This window comes from Chiloscyllium plagiosum, chromosome 22, assembly GCF_004010195.1.
Source record: "Chiloscyllium plagiosum isolate BGI_BamShark_2017 chromosome 22, ASM401019v2, whole genome shotgun sequence".
In the NCBI taxonomy this organism is placed as follows: Eukaryota; Metazoa; Chordata; class Chondrichthyes; order Orectolobiformes; family Hemiscylliidae; genus Chiloscyllium; species Chiloscyllium plagiosum.
Window position 1 is genome coordinate 1,543,963 of NC_057731.1, and position 22,992 is coordinate 1,566,954.

General features: G+C 41.9%; 1 protein-coding gene across 8 annotated transcripts in view; it reads left to right on the top strand.

Moving 5' to 3' along the window:
- mypn (myopalladin) overlaps nt 1-22,992 on the top strand; it is a 309,016-nt gene that overhangs the window by 259,387 nt on the left and 26,637 nt on the right. For all 8 annotated transcript variants that reach the window (XM_043712278.1, XM_043712277.1, XM_043712280.1 and 5 more), the window contains 3 exons: nt 20,369-20,590; nt 20,876-21,025; nt 22,228-22,310. In XM_043712278.1, coding sequence (XP_043568213.1) covers nt 20,369-20,590; nt 20,876-21,025; nt 22,228-22,310 — 455 coding nt within the window. The remainder of the gene's footprint in view (nt 1-20,368; nt 20,591-20,875; nt 21,026-22,227; nt 22,311-22,992) is intronic.

Here is a 22,992-nt window from a genome sequence, read left to right on the forward strand (position 1 = left end):
GGAAGTCGTACGAGGGTAGGTTGAGAGTTCTCGGCCTTTTCTCGTTGGAACGGCGTAGGATGAGGGGTGACTTGATAGAGGTGTATAAGATGATCAGAGGACTAGATAGAGTAGACAGTCAGAAACTTTTTCCCCGGGTACAACAGAGTGTTACAAGGTGACATAAATTTAAGGTGAAGGGTGGAAGGTATAGGGGAGATGTCAGGGGTAGGTTCTTTACCCAGAGAGTGGTGAGGGCATGGAATGCGCTGCCTGTGGGAGTGGCAGAGTCAGAATCATTGGTGACCTTTAAGTGGCAATTGGATAGGTTCATGGATGGGTGCTTAAGCTAGGACAAATGTTCGGCACAACATCGTGGGCCGAAGGGCCTGTTCTGTGCTGTATTGTTCTATGTTCACTGATCTAATATAGGTTCATAATTCTCCAAAGCATTGTTTTCAAAATGTTCACTTTCAGTTATGAATCTGTCTTTAACCCTTACACACTCTTCCCCTATGACTTTCCACACACTCATCTCCTGTGTTGGGCCCTTCATTCCACTAGCTCTGGTGCCCTTTGCACACCAATCCTATTGTACCACTGGTGGCAGAGGACCTCCTCTCTGTGATTCATTTCTTCAGCACTTTTGCCTCACTCTCCCTTTTTCACAACTTTAACCAAAACCAAGCTTTATGCAGATTTTATATTTCCTCACTTACAGTCTTTATTTTCATTGTTTTATTTTCCTTTACAAAGTCTGTTCAGAAACACAAGCACAATACTGAAGTGTAACAACTAAAGGGAAGACTAATTTGTGAGGAGCTTTATTAGGTTGTTTAGGGTATCTTGCATTGAGGACATTGATAGCTTCTTCCAGGAAATTAAATGTAGAGAATGAGGTCCATATAAGAATCAGCAAAGCAATGTTGGCCTTCCAGTGACTCCACATCGTGGGGATTTCAAAACCATCATCACAGCTATGAAGCTGCCATTATGCCTATCCATTGCGATGCCACTGCAAGCTATGCCAGGGAGACATGGAAGGAAACAGCAGAAGTATAATTGAAGTTGTTTGTGTTATAGTGGTGTTGCCTACCTAAGATTTTGGACATCATTTGTAGAGGCAATGTTACCAGTGAAGTTGTGATGCAAAGGACTGGTCTGAGGTACCTCGGAGGAGAACATGGCAGAGAGAACTGAGACTGGAAAGGAAGTTAATTCGCTCTGTCATATGCCCTTCCAGAGTAGAATGGACATCATCAGATGGCCAAAGAAGACTTGGCAAAATACATTTAAGGAGGACCTTCTAGACTGGGACACCACATGAGGTGTAATTAAAGGCATTTCGGTAGATGGGAATTGATAGCAGAATCTTGCTGCCCATTGTCTTGAACAGGGCTGGATGAACTGAGTCTAAGTAAGTAAGAATATCTGACTCGTGGAGCAAATGATGGATCTGGAAAGTTTGAGATATTCAGAATTTCCATGGAGTCAAATGGTATTCTTGCTGCTTCCTGTTTGACAGATTCTTTTATAGTGAATATTCTGCACTTCTGCTTATTCATCCATGTCCAGCAATTTCCCGTACTGGTTTGAATTTGGGGACCAACTGTAATATTTCCAAGTTTGCAGATGATACAAACATGGTGAAAATGCAAGAGGCTTCAAGAACATTTAGTCAAAACGAATGAGTGGGCAAGAACATGGCAAATGGAACATGATGTGGATAAGTTTGAGCGATCTAATTTGGTAAGAGAAATGGAGGTGCCAAGTATTTCTTAAATAGTGAAAGATTGTAAAGTGTTGGCGTTCAAAGGAACCCAGCTGTCCTTGTTCGTAAGTCACTGAAAGCTAGATTTCTGGGGGCAGCAAGTAATTTAGAACATGGCATGTTCACCTGTAAACAAGAGGATTTGAAACCAGGAGGAACACGTCTTGAACTGTGAGATCTCACCTGGTGTATTGTGTGCAGTTCTGATCCCTGTATCAAGGGAAGGATATACTTGCCAAAGAGGAGTGCAGCAGAGGTTTACCAGACTGATTCCTGGTAACTGTCCTATGCAAAATCATTTGAGGACATTGTTCCTATATTCTCTCTTAGAAGAATAACAGCAATTACAGAAAATTTCCAAATTCTTAATTGAATACACAGAGTAGATGTAGAAAGGATATTTCCCCTGTCTGTCAGGTCTAGAGTTGAAACTTTATTGCTGGAACAGCACAGCAGGTCAGGCAGCATCCAGGGAACAGGAGATTCGACGTTTCGGGCACAGGCCCTTCTTCAGGAATTCTTCATTCCTGAAGAAGGGCCTGTGCCCGAAACGTGGAATCTCCTGTTCCCTGGATGCTGCCTGACCTGCTGTGCTGTTCCAGCAATAAAGTTTCAACTTTGATCTCCAGCATCTGCAGACCTCACTTTCTCCTGTCAGGTCTAGAACCAGGGATCAGTACCAGAATAAAAGGCAAGCAATTTAAGACAATGTTGGGGTTGGAGGGGGGAATCTATTCACTCTGTGGGTGGTGAATCTATGACATTCTCTATCCTGGAGGGCTGTGCAATTTGGTCATCAATTGATCCAAGAAAAATATTGATAGAGTTCTAGCAACTAATGACATCAAGAAATATGACATTGAGTTGATGATCAGCAATGATTTGGAATGACAGAGTGGCTAAATAGCCAACTTCTGTTCCTGTGTTCCTCCACACACTTCACAAACCACCCTTCTTGTATCCTCAAACTTCATGCACCCTCCATCATCTTTCTAGCCCCATGCTCCCAGTTCTCTTTCATATTCTCCATGCTATCCATTTCCTCTCCTATTCTCCATGCCACATTATGCTGCCAGATATGATCATGTCCCCTCTACATTTCCCTCAATACTTCCATGCTCTTCAATGCTTTCTATGTATCCTCCATCTCCACTAATCAGTATCTACTATGGGCATACTGCAAGAGCTACAGATTTGAAATGGACATTTAAAAATCTTTTAACAATGAAGCAATGCTCTCGCTCAAGAACAGCTATCAGCAAAGAGTTCCCTGCTAAGATAAGTGGTTCTGTACCTTGTGAAATTCACCCAAACATTCATAACGTCCCTTGATACAAACAAGTACAAATGAAAGCGATGCATGCTAATGAAATGGTAAAAAGAAATGGCTACGTTTTTCTATAGCTGACCTGTCAATCAAAACAGCCCAGGCAAGTGCCTGTTTTTTCTCTAATGGAAGTATTGGGCCAGTTGTATTTTTCACATTTAAAGCATTGTCAACATTTAAATCGTTTCAGGTCCAAAGTGCCCAAGCAATTCCTGGTTCCTGATCGCTAAGCTCCCCCCTTCCCCCCCCAACCCCATGGCCACATTGCTATACCTCTCCAAAACTGATGGTATGTACAAGCAGTGATTTTAAAGCAGCACACATGATGCTGACAGTAAACCCAGCTGCTTTTTGTAACTGAAAGCTTAGCAATGAAAACAATTCCAGGACCAAGTAACAGTTTTTATTTTTTGGTTTCCTACTTGGATTTGTGTTCCCTCATCATTCACAACTTCTCTGAGAGGCTGTTGACCACATCAACATATGAAAGGGGCACAACTTTGCCAAAATGGTGAGGGCCAACAAGGATGGGAATGCTACCTGTGAACTTGCTAGCTCCTCTTTTATCCCACTTTGGCAAAAATTGTCAGAAATGGGAATGAGGGCAGAAGGTGATTTCCACCTGCCATTTTAAAGGACTCCCAAATCAGTCTGATTCACAAAAATCCAGGTTGAGATCTCTCCTTTTCACTGCTCTGTGCCTCCCAGGAGTTTCCGAGAAAATCTCCTCCCCCCCCCCCCCCCCCCCCCCATTTACTGGCTTTTAAAATACACCAAGTGTAGCATGATAGCACAGAGGACTGGAAGATAGTTCAAGTATACATAATACAGACTTAAGTAAAGTGATATAAAGTGCTAAAAGGTGTGAATAAGGTTTGGATGGCACGTGTGCAAATACAGAAAGTGTGATTCAACAAAGTTGGTGACTTGCATATATCCATATCCACTTGGGAATATAAATGTTGTAGTGATAACTGAGAATTATCCACAAAAAGAAATAGTGGCAAAGTAAATAAAAGTGATAGTCACATTTTCCCAGAAGCTACTCTGAGAGACAGGCGCTGAGTTTAATCTGAGGTTCAGGCGAGGTTGAGAACGCAAGATCTCCATGGTGACCACATCCAGTACAGAAATTGAACTGAGGTTGTTGACATCACGCTCATTATGGACCAGACCAACCCCCCTTGAAAGAAAAGAAAAAGGTATCCTAGGCTCTGATCTTTTCTTATTTTAAAGGTAAGTGTTAAGAATTGCATTCCAGATGCAATTCTATTGGTCAAACTACCAGATTTGAAGCAAAATACGCTTTATTCAAATACTGAGATTAAAATACAACAAAAGAAAGAATAAAGAAAATAATTGGCTTAGCTGTAACTCTATTGGAAAAGGTAACAGAATAATAGATTATTTTACTACTAGACAAAACTGTTTCAATACAGTAACATCCCATGAACACATCCTTGACAAAAGCAAATTCATAAAAACAGATTTTCTCACATGCAACTTCAGGAGCAGGAAGCAAACCCCCAGCTTTTATCTGTAACCAAGAGAGGAGAAACAGCTTCCACATTCAGTTTCAAGAACCCAGCAGCAACTGCTACTAAAACTAAAAATCCTGTTTCTGTGGGAGTTTGACCCCACCCATTCAGGCTGCTTCTATTGTTCAATCTTTAAGAAAAACAAACAAACCACAGTCTTATGAGCTGTTTGTGGGCTTTCAATAGTTAGCTCAGCATCTCTGCCTTAAACCCTTTCTTTAAAAAAAAGGATAAAATATACTTTTCAAAGCTAAAGTATCCATACACTCTGCAATACAAGCTAGCTATATTACCCCAACATTCCATTATTCAAGGTATTTAGGAAAGATAAGGCAGGATTGGGAAAAGAGGGCAATGCTTTAAAATATTAGAGGGAGACTATCTTGGTTGATTCAAAGACAAAATCTAGTTGGTCAGAGTTAAGAAACAATAAAGTAGCTATTATACAGACCTGAAGGATCAAAGGTCTCGAATGGGGGAACAGAAATCCAGAGGTTGGAGATCTCAATTTGGGAGGGAAGGTTGGATATCAAAGGGGGAAATGAAATGAGAGGTTTTGGAATCTCTGGAGTAGTTGAGATTGGTGACATTTGGGGGTGATGTAGCTGGAAAAGATTGGGATGTATCTGATTGTGAGACCACAGAACCCAGCAAATAAGTGGAATTTAGTCCCTTCCTTTCTGTAATTGCTGAATGTTCTGAGGCTCAGGAACCCCATCTGATCAGATTTTAAACGGCACCTCGTTATAATTTTAAATTGATCATCTAGCAATCGTGGATAGAGTGGTTCAGGATATCAGATTCTCATACTCCATCATTCTATCCTACCCAGTCCAACCCAACCTCGTTACAACTCAACTATTATCTAACCCAACCATACACCCAACACATTCTTTCAGGATAAAGCTCCCCCCAATAATCTTGTGAAAATGAACATCCAATTGAAAAGGTGTTTACTAATAAGAGAGCTACCATGGATTTGGAAAGGGAAGATTGTATTTGAGTAAATTCAATTGCTCTTTAGTAATGAGTTAATGGAGTAAATGAGTCGAAGAATGTGGTACTGGAAAAGCATAGCCAGTCAGGCAGCATCTGAGGGTCAGGAGAATCGACGTTTCAGGCATAAGCCCTTCATCGGGAAAGTCATAATTTCTTGATGAAGGGCTTATGCCTGAAACGTCAATTCTCCTGCTCCTTGGATGCTGCCTGACCGACTGTGCTTTTCCAGCACCACACTCTTCGACTCTGATCTCCAGCATCTGCAGTCCTCACTTTCTCCTAATGGAGTGTATGAGGACAGTCCAACCATTATGTATGTGCACTTGCAACAACTGTGATGAAGTACTGGGTATTAACATGTTAACAAAATTATAGCCCATGGGATAATAGAGTTAGCAGCATCAATACAAAATAGGGATTGAAATCAGAGAGTTCTGAAAACCTGTTTTTCAAAGTGGAGAGAATAATATGCTGATGTGCCCCAGGATTCCATACTAGGACTACTGCTGTCTTCAATATGCATTAATGATGTGGGCCTGGGGTACAAGGCATAAGTTAGGAATTTGCAGTTGGCAAGAAACCAGGTGGTAAAAGTAAAGGTAAAGTCTCTGTAGTCCAGAAGTAAAACAGTAAGAAAGATAGCTATAGAATGGTAAAATGGACTAAAGGCACATATGAAAATTGAAAATCAAATGCTGAGTAGTCTGAAGTGACACATTTCAATATCAAGAATGAGGAAATTACAATTTTAAACTGGGTGCAAATGGAGAAATGTCTGGAAGTGTTTATGGACTAATCATCGATGATGACAAGACAAAAAAAAGAAAGCCCGAGGGATGATGGGCTTCATAAATGGATTCCGAGAGTACAAATACCAGGAGGTTATGACAAACTTATGGAAAAACACAAGTTTAGCTTCAGGTAGAGTATGTGTTCAAGTCTGGAAACCATACGTTAGGAAAGCTGTGAAGACTATGGATAAGGTACAGAAAAGATTTACTTGGAATTATTCCAGGAATAAGGGATGATCTTTATGTGGATAGACTGCAGAAATTGTGGCTGTTCTCTTTTAAGTAGAGAATGAAAACAGAAGGTTTCATTGGTGTGAAAAGTCATGACTTGTTTAGTTGGAGGAAATAAAAAGAATTTACTGAAAAGACAATGCCAGAGGACATGGATTTAAGAAAGTTATGTAAACAAAAAAAGAGTTTCCATGAGAAGTTTTCTTTTCTCCGGTGAGTGATCAAGAGTGTGAAATGTTCTACCTGATCAAGTGGTAGAATCGATTTAGTAGTTTTCAAAAGGAAATAGTATAAATACTTCAAGAAGGAAGATAATTGTAGGAATGCAGAAGAAGAGCAGAGGACGAGGACTAACTGTATTGTCCTTTGAAAGAATTTTATTTAAACTGACCCCTTCAAGTAAGGGCAGAGCCTGTTTTTTTTGTTCAGTAATGAGCTTTCCTATGGAAAAGAGTAGACCTGATCTGAGAGTTAAAGTTCTAAATTAGAATAAAGCGAATTTTCATGGTATTATGGAATTCAGATGGTATTCAGAAGTTGATTGAGAGAGGCTATTTGCAGGTACAGTGACAGTTGGAAAGTGAGAGGCCTTAAAAAAATGGGGTAATGAAATTCCAGAGGCAGTATGTTCCTGTTAGTGTGAAGGGCAAGGCTGGTAGGGAATGCTAGATGACTAGAGAAATTGAGGCTCTGGTCAAGAAAAAGGAGGTATATATCAGACCTAGACAGCTGGGATCGAGTGAATGCCTAAAAGAGTATAAGAACAATAGGAAGAGGGAAATCAGGAGGGCAATAAAAGGGGACATACGATAGCTTTGGCAAATAGGGTTAAGGAGAATCTAAAGAGATTCCACAAATCTGTTAAGAACAAAAGAGTAACTAGGGAGAGAATAGAGCCCCTTAAAGATCAACTTGGGGGAGATACTAAATGAGTATTTTGCATCAGTATTTAATGTGGCGATGAATATAGAAGCTAGAGAACTTGGAGAACTAGTGATATCTTGAAAATTACAGAGGAGGGGGTACTGGACATCTTAAAACACATAAATCCCCAGGCCATGTTCAGGTGTATCCCAGAACTTTGTGGGAAGCTAGGGAAGTAATTGCTAGGCCACTTGCTGAGATATTTGTATCATCAATAGCCACGGGTGATATGATGAAAGACTGGAGGTTGGCTAATGTCGTGCTATTACTTAAGCAAGATGGGAAGGAAAAGCCAGGGAACTGTAGACTGCTGAGCCTGATGTCAATGGTGGGTAAGTGCTTGGAAGGCATTCTAAGGGACAGGATTTAGAATTAAAAATAGAATTAGAATCCCTACCGTGTAAATACATTTACATAGAGTCATAGAGATGTACAGCATGGAAACAGACCCTTCGGTCCAACCTGCCCATATCCCTCCAAACCCTTCCTATTCATATACTCATCCAAATGCCTCTTAAATGTTGCAATTGTACTAGCCTCCACCATATCCTCTGGCAGCTCATTCCGTACATGTACCACCCTCAGCGTGAAAATGTTGCCCATTAGGTCTCTTTCATATCTTTCCCCTCTCACCCTAAACCTATGCCCTCTAGTTCTGGACTCCCCAACCCCAAGGAAAAGACTTTGTCTATTTATCCTATCCATGCGCCTCATAATTTTGTAAACCTCTATAAGGTCACCTCTCAGCCTCCGACGCTCCAGGGAAAACAGCCCCAGCCTGTTCAGCCTCTCTCTGTAGCTCAAATCCTCCAACCCTGGCAACATCCTTGGAAATCTTTTCTGAACCCTTTGAAGTTTCACAACATCTTTTCGATGGGAAGGAGACCAGAATTGCACATAATATTCCAACTGTGGCCTAACCAATGTCCTGTACAGCCACAACATGACCTCCCAACTCCTGTACTCAATACTCTGACCAATAAAGGAAAACATACCAAACACCTTCTTCACTATCCTGTCTACCTGCAACTCCACTTTCAAGGAGCTATGAACCTGCACACCAAGGTCTCTTTGTTCAGCAACACTCCCGAGGACCTTACCATTAAGTGTATAAGTCCTGCTAAGATTTGCTTTCCCCAAATGCAGCACCTCGCATTTATCTGAATTAAACCCCATCTGCCACTCCTCAGCCCATTGGCCCATCTGGTCCAGAGCCTGTTGTAATCTGAGGTAACCCTCTTCGCTGTCCACTACACCGCCAATTTTGGTGTCATCTGCAAACTTACTAACTGTACCTCTTATGCTCGCATCCAAATCATTTATGTAAATGACAAAATGCAGAGGACCCAGCACCAATCCTTGTGGCACTCCACTGGTCACAGGCCTCCAGTCTGAAAAACAATCCTCCACCACCACCCTCTGTCTTCTACCTTTGAGCCAGTTCTGTATCCAAATGGTTAGATCTCCCTGTATTCCATGAGATCTAACCTTGCTAATCAGTCTGTCATGGGGAACCTTGTTGAACGCCTTACTGAAGTCAATACAGATCACATCTACTGCTCTGCCCTCATCAATCTTCTTTGTTACTTCTTCAAAAAACTCAATCAAGTTTGTGAGACATGATTTCCCACGCACAAAGCCATGTTGACTATCCCTAATCAGTCCTTACCTTTCCAAATACATGTACATCCTGTCCCTCAGGATTCCCTCCAACAACTTGCCCACCACTGAGGTCAGGCTCACTGATCTATAGTTCCCTGGCTTGTCTTTACCGCCCTACATGCATTTGAAAGGACAAGGACTGATAGTAATAGTCAACATGGCTTTGTGTGTGTCTCACAAACTTGATTGAGGTTTTTGAAGAAGTGACAAAGAAGATTGATGAAGGCAGAGCAGTGGATGTTGTCTCTATGGACGTCAGCAAGGCGTTTAATAAGGTTCCACATGGTAGAATGGTTAGCAAGGTTAGATCACATGGAATCCAGGGAGAGCTAGCCATTTGGATACAAAATTGCTTTGAAGGTAAGAGACAGAGGGTGATGGTGGAGGGTTATTTTTAGAACTGGAGGCCTGTGATCAGCTGTGTGCCCCAAGGTTTGGTGCTGGGTCCACTGTTTCTTTCATTTGTATAAGTGATTTGGATGTGCATATAGGAGGTATGATTAATAAGTTTGCAGATGGTACGAAAATTGATGGTGTATTAGACAGTAAAAAAGGCTATCTCACAGTATAACGGAACCTTGATCAGATGGACCGAGGAATGATAGATGGAGCTTAATTTAGATAAATGTGAGGCTTTGCTTTTTGGTAAGGCAAATCAGACAGGACTTACACACTTAATGGTAGGGTCCTGGGGAGTGTTGCTGAGCAAAAAGACATAGGGGTGCAGTTTATAGTTCCTTAAAAGTGAAGTCGTGGCTTGACAAGGTAGCGAAGAAGGTATTTTGTACACTTGCCTTTGTTGGTCAGTGCACTGACTATAGGAGTTGGGATATCATGTTGTGGCTGTCCAGGACATTAGTTAAGCCACTTTTGAAACATTACATTCAATTCCACTCTTCCTGCTATAGTAAAGATATTGTTAAACTTGAAAGGCTTTGGAAAAGATTTACAAAAACATAGCCGGGTTTGGAGTGTTTAAGCTATAGGAAAAGGCTGAATAAGCTGGGGTTATTTTCCATGGAGCATCAGAGGCTGAGGGGTGACCTTATAGAGGTTTATAAAGTCATGAGGGGCAAGGATAAGGTGAATAGCCAACGTGTTTTCTTCCCCAGAGTAGGGGAATCCAAACCTAGACGGCATAGGTTTAAGTTGAGAGGGGAAAGGTTTAAAAGGGACCTAGTGGGCAACTTGTTCTCACAGAGGATGGTGCATGTATGGAATGAGCTGCCAGAAGAAGTGGTGGAAGCTGGTACAATTGCAACATTTAACAGGCATCTGGATGGGTACATGAATAGAAAGAGTTATGAGGGATATAGGCCAAATGCCAGCAAATGGGACAAAGTTAATTTAGGATATCTGGTCGGTTTGGATAAGTTGAACTCTATGAAAACTTTGCCGCATTAGCATTGGCCTCTGGATTTTCCAACTGAGGCAGAGTGCAGATGTGCTGGTGACCCACAAGTATCAAGGATTAGATAGCAGCAATCTGCCATTTTTTTGTGAAGACAGAAAGAGCATGAATGGCTCCTGTCAGGTCTCTGGCTCTTCCCTAGAGGTGACATTGGAGACAGGGAGGGCCAGAATAGAAATGTTGTTTTCCACAAATGAGCGAAAGTGGCTAACTGTCCAAACCTGACATCCTGGCTGGGAGGTGTGGGGTTAGCATTACCCACTTGTAATAGGCTGGGTGCCACAAAACCTGTAATGATTTTGTAACAGCAGGAAAGGTACGTATCTAACATGTTCAGATGCCACTCAACATACTTTGGCATCCTGAGCATTACCAGAACAGCATAACTTGTGTTCCCATTCATTGTTCTCTGTCCAGCCACCTCCTCACATTCCTACCTGAACAACCAACACTCAAACTCAATTCCCAGTTATTGTAATCTTGCACCCATCCCTCACAGCCACTCTTCACAAATCTTCTTTGCACAATCCATTTTTAACAATAAACTCCTTTTTCTCTTATTGTAGAGAAGAGAATACACACCTTCAGGGAGAGACTGACAATCTTCAGAGGGTCAGCATCCATGGACAAAGGAGCTGGGGAGCTTGAGACTGTCCCATATACTGGAAGACAGTTTTAACTATCACATTGTTACATGGTCACTCATGTTGAATTTGTGCCACCAATAACTGAAATTTCATGAACACATCATATTTCCCTTTCCCCATGTCAACAAGGAATCCTGTCGTTTTTCTCCCGCAGAACTTTGAAAGTTACTGAAGAACAGCAATGGAACGAGACTCAGAAGTTTTCAGAGGAGGTTGAACACCCTGACCGAGCACTGTCACATGACTCCTCCATATCCTGTCCCAGTACAGATACAAGGAGAAAGTGAGGACTGCAGATGCTGGAGATCAGAGCTTAAAAATGTGTTGCTGGAAAAGCGCAGCAGGTCAGGCAGCATCAAAGGAACAGGAGAATCGACGTTTCGGGCATAAGCCCTTCTTCAAGAATCCAGTACAGATACAGCTTGATGGCAACAGTAGGAAAGGTGACTTATTTGTCACAGGCTGAGATGTACATGTAAATAGGGCAGTTGAATGAATGAATGATTTATTATCATATATATCTTGAAGATACAATGTGAAATGATTTGCTACCACAGTGAGGCACCATTTTGATTTACAAAAAGGATAAAAATAAATTACTTAAATAAGAGTTCATCTTCTATTCAAATTGGGGTTCTCAAGCATGGCTTCAGGGCTTCTGCAAGGTCTCTTCAGGGTGTTCTGCTCCAGGAACAGCAATGATGATGCTGATGCCTAGGAGACCCTAGCCTCTGCTGACACCACAGCCTCACCAGTGTTGCCTGGGCTCTGGACCTACCGCCTCCAAGAATCCCTACTCCAGGCACCACCACTGCCAAGAATTCAGACTCTGGGCCTACCACCACCAAGGATCCAGGTCCAAGCCTACCGCTACCTGGAGTCCTCGTTCCGGGCACCACCACCGCCAAGATTTCAGATTCTGGGCCTACTACCACCAAGGGTCCAGGTCCAAGACTACTGCCACCAGGAGTCTTTGTTCCAGGCACCACCACCAAGAGTCCAGGCTCCGGGCCTACAACTGCTGGGACTTCTGGTACATGCACCAATGCTGTAGCCACTGCCCTGCTAACACCACTCTGGCCTCAAAGATGAAGAAGAAAGGAAGAGGAAAAGAAAGAATCCGTGAAGTACATAGAGAAAATGATGCCACCAGCTTAGAGTAGACAGACTCTAACGTGCCTGAATGCTACCTACCATGCTGGTGACATCTTTTGAAGGTGCTGAAAGCAAGTGCAGTTGTGGACAGCCCCTATTGTAGGATGTAGGATACACTATGTTCTGTTCATCTGAGCATAGAATCTGACAGAGAGTCAACCACTAAAAGGCAACTTGTTGAGTGGGAATGGAATGTGTGATTATCTGTCAGAATTTCCAGAGCCTATGAGCACTCTAGGGCAGAGATATGGAGCAGTCCATTTATAGTCTGAGTGCTGTGATGTATCACGCTGCACTGATTTCCAAATCAGTGGACAAGGAGTATTACTATAATATAATTCACCTACATGGAGAATCAAAGGCAGTGGATTCTTGTCACCACCATTGGCCCACACATTCTATCGGTCACTTTACACAGGATGTAGCAAAACTTCACCTTGGTGATTGACGTTCCCATTGAAATGCATCATGGCCGAGGAGAAGTGCAGGGTGGCCCCAAAATCAAAGATAGAAATTGACACATAGAACTGGAAACTATTTCCAAAGCATTCCACTTCTCATGTCTGCTCCTCAACCTCCTACTTTCTCCCCCCCACCAAACACAAACTTCCACATGCTGTTTCCTTCTCGCTTGTCCATGTCTGTCCCTGCACGTGTTGGCTCCAAAGCCCAGAGAACATATGCACAGGCATCTCATCTGTCAGAGCAGGGGAATAAGTAGATATGACCATACAGAAAAGGAGCAGAAGTAGACCATTCAGCCTCTCAAGCCTGCTCTACCACTCAGTTAGATCATGCTTGGTCCGTTTATGTTTCAAATTCTCTATTCTCATTCATCCCCCATAACTCTTGATTCTTCCTCATTAACAATCTATCTGTTACCTGAAAATTTGGGCAAGTTGACTGAATGGATAGATGCACAGCAGATGAAGTATAATACAGATAAATGTGAGGCTTTCCACTTTGGGAGTAAAAACCGGAAGGCAGATTACTATCTGAATGGTGAAAGATTGAGAAAGGTAGGGGTACAATGAGATCTGAGTGTCCTTGTACACCAGTCACTGAAAGTAAGCATTGCAGGTGGTGCAGAAGGTAAATACAGCCAGTTCTGCTATAACATGTCTCTTCAACGTGAATTAACTTTAATGCAGTTACGGCCTCATTAGTTCAAATTTGTTTCGTATAACACGAGATCGCACATCGCATTATGTCAGAACCGACTGTAATATGTTGACCATCATAGCGAGAGGATTCAAGTGCAAGAGCAGGGATGTCTTGCTCAATTGTACAGGGCCTTTGTGAGACCTCACCTGGAGTACTGTATGCAATTTTGGTCCCCTTATCTGAGGAAGGATGTCCTGGCTATGGAATGCAATGAAGGTTTATCAGACTGTTTCCTGGAATAGCAGAAGTGATGTTTGAAGAGAGACTGGATTAATTAGAACGATATTCATGGGAGTCCAAAAGAAGTGTGTGTGTGTGTGTTTGTGGGGGGGGGGAAGGTGGAGGGGAAGCATCTCATAGAAACCTACAATATTCTAACAGAATTAGATAGGGTAAATGCAGGAAGGATTTTCCTGATACTCAGGGAGTCCAGAAGCAGGGTCACACTTTAAAGTATGAGGTAGACCATAATGAATCTTGAAATCCAAATGCATTGTGGCCTTCAGCTGAATAGTCTAACCAGATTATAAAGTATGGATAGGATTGGAATGTAACAATTGGTTTCTAACTATGAAACTGATGGTGTTGTGGAAGTGGGGATAGGATTTATGGTAATATGTCCATGAACAATTATATCAGCTGAAGCATGCCTGGATAAGGCTGATCTGAACTTCTCCAGGTGAATGGTACAGTCATCCTGGCCTTATCTAGACCAAGAGGAATGGGATCACCTCAGCCTGCAGCTCAGTTCCTCTCTGCAGTTAGTGTTGTACAGGACACTGGATCACAACTGTCTCAGAAGGGAAAAACAATCTGGTGAATGATATGTACTGGTCTGACTGATGTTTATTTCAAATTGTGGTCTAGTATGACTAAGACATTCATTTCCCTCTAGGGCAGCATGGTGGCTCAGTGGTTAGTACTGCTACCTCTGTTGAGGAAATATCACCCAAAACTCTGAAAAATTACCAGGAAACACATAAAACCCTTCACCAAGTTAAACTTTTATTTGCAAACAAAAGCTGTGGCAGTCACAAAATGTCTTCCCTGTCTGCCCACACCTTCTTGGGGCCTCTCCTGTTTATACTTTCCTAGTTCCAGTGCTTATCTCATGTTATTAGCATAATCAATCATACTAGCTTGCTTTGTCCTTCTAAACTAATCATCTTCTGCCACACTAGTCAGCTACTTTACACTTAACCTATCACATTGCACCACCATCATCTTTAGCAATAGTTCACCTATCACTTGATTTAACTCACCTCTCATAGTGTGCTACCATTATCTGTTACATGAGTCCAGGTATTGCATGAGTCCAGCTATTCCAGCTACCATCATCTACATGATCCTATGCATGCACTACACTAAGTTAACAACATAACTGCCAAATTAACTTCCATATATTCCATATCTCACAGCACCAGGATCCCGAGTTTGATTCCAGCTTTGGGTGACTGTCAGTGTGGAGTTTGCACATTCTTCCTGTGTCTGCGTGGGTGTCCTCCGAGTGCTCCGGTTTCCTCCCATAGTCCAAAAATGTGCGGGTTAGATGAATTGGCCATGCTAAATTGCTCATAATGTTCAGGGTGTATAGGTTAGGTGCAGGGGAAATGTAGGGTAGGGAAATGGGTCTGGGTGGGTTACTCTTTGGAGCATCGGTGTAGATTATTGGGCAGAATGGCCTGTTTCCACACTCTAGCGATTCTATGATTCTTGAGGCCTTTGTGTGCATACAGAAGGGTGGCTCCAGATCCCTCAAGGTACATGAGTGCTCGCTCTTGCATCATTAGCATAGTTTGTGAAAACCTGGGGGAGATAGTGTGACAGTCACAGAATGAATGAATCATAGCAGCATGTTGTGTACAGACATGCAGGTGATCAGAAACCAACTGAACATTCGCATGTTAAATGCTTTAGGATAAGCTAAGGAGCTGCCTTTGTTGCAACATGTGTGCTGTCAGTGTCTTCCCTGTAACTGTGGGAATCCAGACACCGCAACAAATGGGAAGCACCTCCATTTCTGACCAGTTTCATTAAAGTCAATGTAAGTATAAAGTCTGTAGTCTTTGAAAAGAAGGCACTGATCACCTGGATAATGACCTTGCGGGCAGCAAATTGTTGAATCCGACTAATGTCTCATGGAAGAAGCTAGAGATGAAAAGTTTCAGGTCTGTAGAGAGCCATGATAGACTTACCGAGTACTGGTCTCATGACATTCATGAAATGACATCACCGTAAAAAGAATCTTCCTGCACAGAGATAGAAACAGCGACACTCCAATGGAATCTTCCCAGCTATTGAATGACATGGACATTAGCGAGAAAGTAAAGAGAATAGTGTGGGATTGGCAGTGGGAAAATTCTCTATCGGAAGTAAATAACCCCATTTTCCAACCAAGTGACACATAGCAAGATGAAATTCTCACTTGTGAATGGCCGTTTTGCATGCATTAGCATGCATTAGCATATTATTTTCAGTTACTGTCACCTCATAAATATGCAGTTTCCCACAGGATACAAACTAGATAGCGACAATTCCCGACATGAAAGTCAGAGGGATACCTGTTATCTCCAGCTCACCACTTGCTCCTCTCCACCATCATTTTTGGAAGAAGTCACTAATATCTCAGGGCCCATCCATGGCAAGCAGCCACACCAATCCTTATCCCTGGTGTTGGGAATCTAATATGTACCAACCTCACCACACCCTCATGTGTGGCTGAGGAGAAACAGATTGAGTTTAATTTCGTAAAGTGTGACTGCATTTTAGAAAGGCAAATCAGGGCAGGATACACTTAATGATAAGGTCCTGGGGAGTGTTACTGAACAAAGGGACCTAGGGGTGCAGGTGAATTGTTCCTTCAAAGTAGAGTTGCAGGTAGACAAGATAGTGAAGGCGATGTTTGGTACAGTAGCCTTCATTGGTCAGTGCATTAAGTATAGGGGTTGGGATGAAATGTTGCAGCTGTACAGATCATTGGTCAGGCCACCTTTGGAATAGTGCGTGCAAATCTGGTCTCCTTGTTAAAGAAAGGATGTTGTGAATCTTGAAAGGTATCAGAAAAGACTTACGAGGATGTTGCCAGGGTTGGAGGGTTTGAGTTCTAGGAGGGTGGCAGAATATGCTGGGGCTGTTTTCTCTGGAGTGTCATTGGCTGAGGGGTGACTGTATAGAGGTTTATAAAATCATGAGGGGCATGGATTGAGTGAATAGCGAAGGACTTTTCCCAGGGTAGGGGAGTCCAAAACTAGAGAGCATAGATTTAAGATGAGAGGGGAAAGATTTAAAAGGGACCTAAGGGGCAACATTTTCACACAGAGGGTAGTGCATAAATGAAATTAATTGCCAGAAGAAGCGGTGGAATCTGGTACAATTACAGCATTTAAAGGGCATCTGGATGGTACATGAGTAGGAAGGTTTTAGACGGTTAAGGGCCAAATGCTGGCAAATGGGGACTAGATTAATTTAGGATATCTGGTCAGCATGGACGAGTTGGACGAAGGTTCTGTTTCCATGCTGTACATCTCTTTGACCCTATGTCTTGTCTCTGACCCACTAACGAGATGATTCTGCAATTCCATGCTACATTTGGAGTCCACCGGCACCTCTCTTTGCATTGCTGCTGCTGCCGGGACATTGCTTGCTCATGGACCAGGGTGGTCCTCCAGGTTCCTCACGTGGTTTCTTGGTGCTCATTCACTTTGTGCCTGTTTAGTTCTCAGCACTCCTGCCATTTTTTTTTTTAAATTATTCATTTACAGGATGAAGGTGTCACTGGTTGGGCCAACATTCCCAACCCTAATTGTCCAGAGGGCAATTAAAGGTCACCCACATTGCTGTGGTTCTGGAGTCACATGTAGGATGGCAATTTCCTTCCCTCAAGGGCATTTTCCCTGACAATTATTCATAGATGCTTTAATTCCAGAATTTTTAAAAAATTAATTCAAACGGGACTCTACCTTGGATTCCCTGGGCCTCTAGATTAGCAAGGAGAAAGTGAGGACTGCAGATGCTGGAGTACCAGAGTTGAAAAATGTGGTACTGGAAAAACACAGCAGGCCAGGCAGCATCCAAGGAGCAGAAGAATCGACGTTTCGGGCATAAGCCCTTCTTCCTGAAGAAGGGCTTATGCCCGAAACGTCGATTCTCCTGCTCCTTGGATGCTGCCTGGCCTGCTGTGTTTTTCCAGCACCACATTTTTCACCTCTGGATTAACAGTCCAGCACTAATACCACTGGGCCATTGCCTCGTGCTTTGCTTTACCTCATCTTTTTGCACATTTCCACCTCAGCCAAAGATTAAATGCCACAGCATTTGTGTCCTACCTTGCCTTGCCTTTTAGCACAGACACAAAATCAGGCAGTTTGTCATGGCTGTCAGCAGTGATCAGTCAAGTAGGTAGACATCAGGTTGTCTGGCAGTTTGCTACACCAATCTCACACTTGCACACGTGACAGCAAGCACACCACATGTGCTTCAGGCAAGTAGCCATATCTCAAAGTCTAGTCAAGGATTTAAAGAGTCTCAAATCTTGTCTGACACCAGTCAGGAAGTCCCAGCACAGTAAGTCAAGGGTAGCCTCCAATCTCAGTCTCGGGCTTGGGAACAGTCAGTCGGCCACTCGGAGTGGTCAGAGTCAGGGGACCCATACCCCTGCAGTCTGGGGGCTAAGCTGTACACATTTCAGTCAGGGGTCTAGTCAGTCATTAGTTAAGGCTGAGAGTCCAATTCAGCCAGTGGGTTGGACCACAGACAGTCCTGGGAATCTGTCGACTACAAGTCAAGGTAGGATTATTAGAGTCAATTGTGGGACTTAGAGGCAACATACTGGGTTTCAGAGAGGATAATACTTGTGAGGTGGTGAGAAAATCAACATATAAGTAAGGGAGGCGATGGAACATGGAACAGAAAGGGGCATTATGGAGGTTGGGGTATCAACAGATAGTCAGTATCAGTATGGTTACAATGGGGGAGGGGGGCGCACTGACATGGCTATATCTGGCATGTTGGCTTGTTAGGGACTCAATAAGTAATGTGGGGAGTTGAACAGTTAAAAGAAAGGATTTGGTGGGAATGAGAGGAAATTCAAAGCATTGACAAGGGTGGGCAACTGAGAAGGGAATGTTTGTCAAATGTAAGAGACTGAGTCTGATGAAGGGTTTTTGCCCGAAACATTGATTTTCCTGCTCCTCGGATGCTGCCTGATCTGTGCTTTTCCAGCACCACTCTAATCTTGACTCTGAAATGCACTGCACAAAGCATGGCTGCTGTTCCCTTCTGTCATAATACAAATAATTAGTGCACAAAGGAGATGAAAGTGGGTGCCACCACACCCAGCATGGGAGGAGTGAGTCTTCCACTCTGTGAGACACGTGTCTTCAGTTTTGAAGGTTGTGAGGCCCTTCACAGGGCAATAGCATTACACAATCACCCATACAGTATTGGTGAAAGACAACTGTGAGCGCTCTGTTGCATAGATGGACCTTGGGCAGTAACCTTGTGTATGGGCTACAAATCCTGGCCCTAAGCACCCTTGACCACGTCAATCAATCCCAGTAATGGCTGTGATGTACAAGCAATGTACTGCAGTCCGGAAAGATTCACCCTCATTGCCAAAATTGCAAGCACCTTCCAAATTCCCCATGACCTGCACACGCTGCTCACTTTCACATCTTGGACCATTGTGTAATGTTAAGGATAACGAGACTGGCAGTGTTGAGTACTTCCACCATTGGCATGTCAGAGATTACAATAGGCAGGACACTCAAAAGCATACTGCATAGGTAAAGGCATATTTGAGAAGATAGTATGAGGAAACTTACTAGATCTCCAGGAGAAAAACCCTCAATGAAACTCTTCAAAATTGACAACTAGCTGATTTCCGGTAAAATTAAGTGCATCTTATTTTTACAATGGCTAGTTTTCAAAATGATTTTGTTCGGACTTTGCCAAATTGTCTAACATCTTCATCTTTAAAATGTTCATTCTTTTGAACTCTTTTGAAACCTAGACATTAGATTTTCAAATCTCAAGATTTATGGTTTTGGGAATGGATAGTACTATCAGTGAGTGATTTATGCTTCTTTGCAAAGATAATACAACATGCAAGCTTTAGGTTTCAACATCTGCAACTTAATGGGGGTTTGGCTGTCCATTGTTCATTGTTAGTGACTTGGCTGCTGCTTTATTTGGATCTTTTCATGTGTAAACAATAAAGATATAGCAGCCAACCAAAGTCCACTAGATGTAACAATTGTATGTAAAATTGCAGTATACATGCTCACTTATCTTCAGTCCATCAACAACTAACAAATTGTTTTCTTTAATTCAGAATAGACCAGTCATACATGTATATCAGAGCTGCCTTGTCTCCCAACGCAGTTATTACCTCTTCTGGGCTCTCCATGAAAGTTGTAGATTTTTTTAACTTCAAAAATGTACTTTGTTGATAAAAATATCTTTATATTTATACATAGCCACAAACACAGTTTGGTTCTGTGCAGTGGCATTTGAAGGAACAAAGAAACATTGGAGTTGACTCTATCCAACAAAATAAACACAAAACATTTCCTACTTATGCTACTGCATTGATCTCCTCAGCAATTAACATGCAGACTGTGGGACCTCAACTGCAAATGTTTTTGCTTTTCTCCCAACAGGCTAGATTTTACTGCAGTTCTTCAGTTCAAAATGCTCTCTTATACCTCAATTGCAATTGTACAATAAGTGTTTCAGGATGTTAATGTGTACAGGTCATCCCTGTTTCTAGGAATACAAGGTGTCCAACTTTGAACAAAGACTTATGAATGAAATTGAATTTCGCTTGGAGAGAACTCCTGTGGAGGAATCGGATGATGAAATACAACATGAGGATATTCCTACCGGGAAGTGCATTGCTCCAATATTTGACAAGAAACTCAAACATTTTCGAGTGGTTGAAGGATCGCCAGTGACAATGAGCTGCAAAATTGTGGGAATACCAGTGCCAAAAGTAAACTTTTTATGATCTATGTTTATTAACATTATGGTGGGACCCAGCTCCCACAATGCTTGCTATAGTTTTTGATATATTTTATGTAAATATATATTTGCTATAATGGGATCTTGTGGTGGTGTCCTACCTCTGTGCCAGATTGTCCAAGTTCAAATCCCATCCATCCCCAAGATGCTATGTAACATGTCTGAACAATTGAAAATGCTGTTAGTTAAAAGACTTGCTGCAAAAATGCCAATCATACAAGTTTCCAAAATTAGGTCTTCTATTTTACAACTCAAGGTGTACTGGTTTAAAGATGGAAAACAGATTTCCAAGAAGAATGAGCATTTTAAGATGAAGCGTGATGGTGATGGTTCATGTTCACTGTATATTGAATCAGCCACTAATGATGATGACGGAAACTACACAGTTATGGCAGTAAATCCCCAGGTAAGCATCAGAATCTTCTAACCGGAATGTATAATTTCTCAGTTCTTCTGCTTCTGTTGTGATCTGCATCATTATAGAATAATAAGATGCACAAGTTTTTTGAAAAATGTGAATTGTGCCTGTTCAAATAGTGAATTATGTTGAGGTGAGGATATCCTATTTTCCTGATCCCTCATCAACATTTCCCCATTTGTAGTTATACTCTGAGGCCATTTAGCAATCAACAACACCCCCATCCCATCCATGAGCCTGTCTAAGTTCTATATAGTGTATGTATAAATTCTAAGCTTTATATAGTTGCCTTTGCCTGACATTTCTTTATGTTTTGGGTTAATCTTTAGATTTCCCTCTCACTTCTTAATTGGTCACATTTTCTCTAACAAATTGTTGCTCATACACAATCCTTCTCCTGGAGACTTTGTGATTGCTGCTAACGAAAGAGTATGGATAAATCATTTTGGATAATCCACCAACACTATCAGAAAAACAGGCTTACCTTTACCTTTCCCTTTAGCTTCTGGAGTAATTTGCAAAGGGATATACATATCTGGGAATATTATACTCCAATGTACTCTCTCGGATGCTGCCTTTTCCAGCACCACTCTAATCTTGACACTGAAATGCACTGCACAAAGCACGGCTACTGTTTCCTGCACTGCACAAAGCATGGCATAGTAAAAGTCTTAACGTAAATGAACGATCTCCTAGAGATCCAGCATTTCCAGATCTCTCTGTCTTGTATGACCCAGGGCAGTAGTCTGAGAGCCAATCTGGAGATGTCAAATTGTGGAACACTACATTAGTTGCAAGTACCTTAACATGTGCACAGCATCATCTTGCTACATAAATAAGCCGGATAAGGTAAATGGCCTACTTCTGTTTCTGTCTCCCCAAGGGAGAGAAAGCAGCCCATGACAAATGAGTCATGTGCCTACACTTTCTAAGTGGTTTCTCCAGTGGGAGATTGCTTGAATCCCTTAAGAAACAGTGAAAATGATAGAGATCAGGCTTTATGCTGTATTTCCATGTTTGACTGAAAATCTCTGAGGGCAAGTGTTGCAGGCTCGGTGATAACTATAGGCTATTCTGGGTGAAATACTCTTTAGATTGAATGCAATGTTGTGGATCCAATTCATTTTTACTGTAATACTTCTCTTAACTAAACGTATTGTGAATGTATTAAACTGTTGTCTTTCACATAGGGAAGAAACAGTTCCTCTGGTCATCTCTTGGTACAGAATACTCCAATACGTGGTCGTATAATACCGTCAGTTCAGAGCAAAAGGTTTGTTTGCCTTTGAGTTGTGATATTCAGCCTATTTATTCTGTTCTTTGGGTTTACATTTCCTTTGTTATAAATTATCAAGCATTTTGGGTATATTAAATTATCAATAATGTATCAACATCTGCTACATTCAATGACAAATGAAGCCATTTTGAACATTGACTCACAGTTTTAACATGGGTTAATGTTGTGGCAATCATAACAACAGCAATGAAGATCCTGAAAGGAGATTTAGTTAACTCTGGACACGCTGTAGTTTGAATATATAAACCCTTGTACATGTTTCAACAAAAGAACAGGAGGAGGCTATTCAGCCCCATGTGCCTACTATACTGTACAATTTAATCATGATTAATTTGTATTTTAACACCATCTAATTGTGTTATTTATGTTTCCCTCTTTTTATGATGCTAATAGGAGTCATTAAATGTTCAAAAAAGAAATCTAAATACTAATTAATTGACAGAACTATGCAACAAGATCAATATTTTTAAAAATAAAAACAACCTTTATTGTATAGCACAGAAATTAAACAAAGTTGACACCACTACTTGAAAGATCTGTGTGATAGATTCAGTTATACGTTTTATTTCACCCCAAGAATTTGCATACCACCTTAAATCTCGATCACTTTTCTTCACTGGGTTTGAATCAACAATATACCCCGCATTCCAGAAAGCAC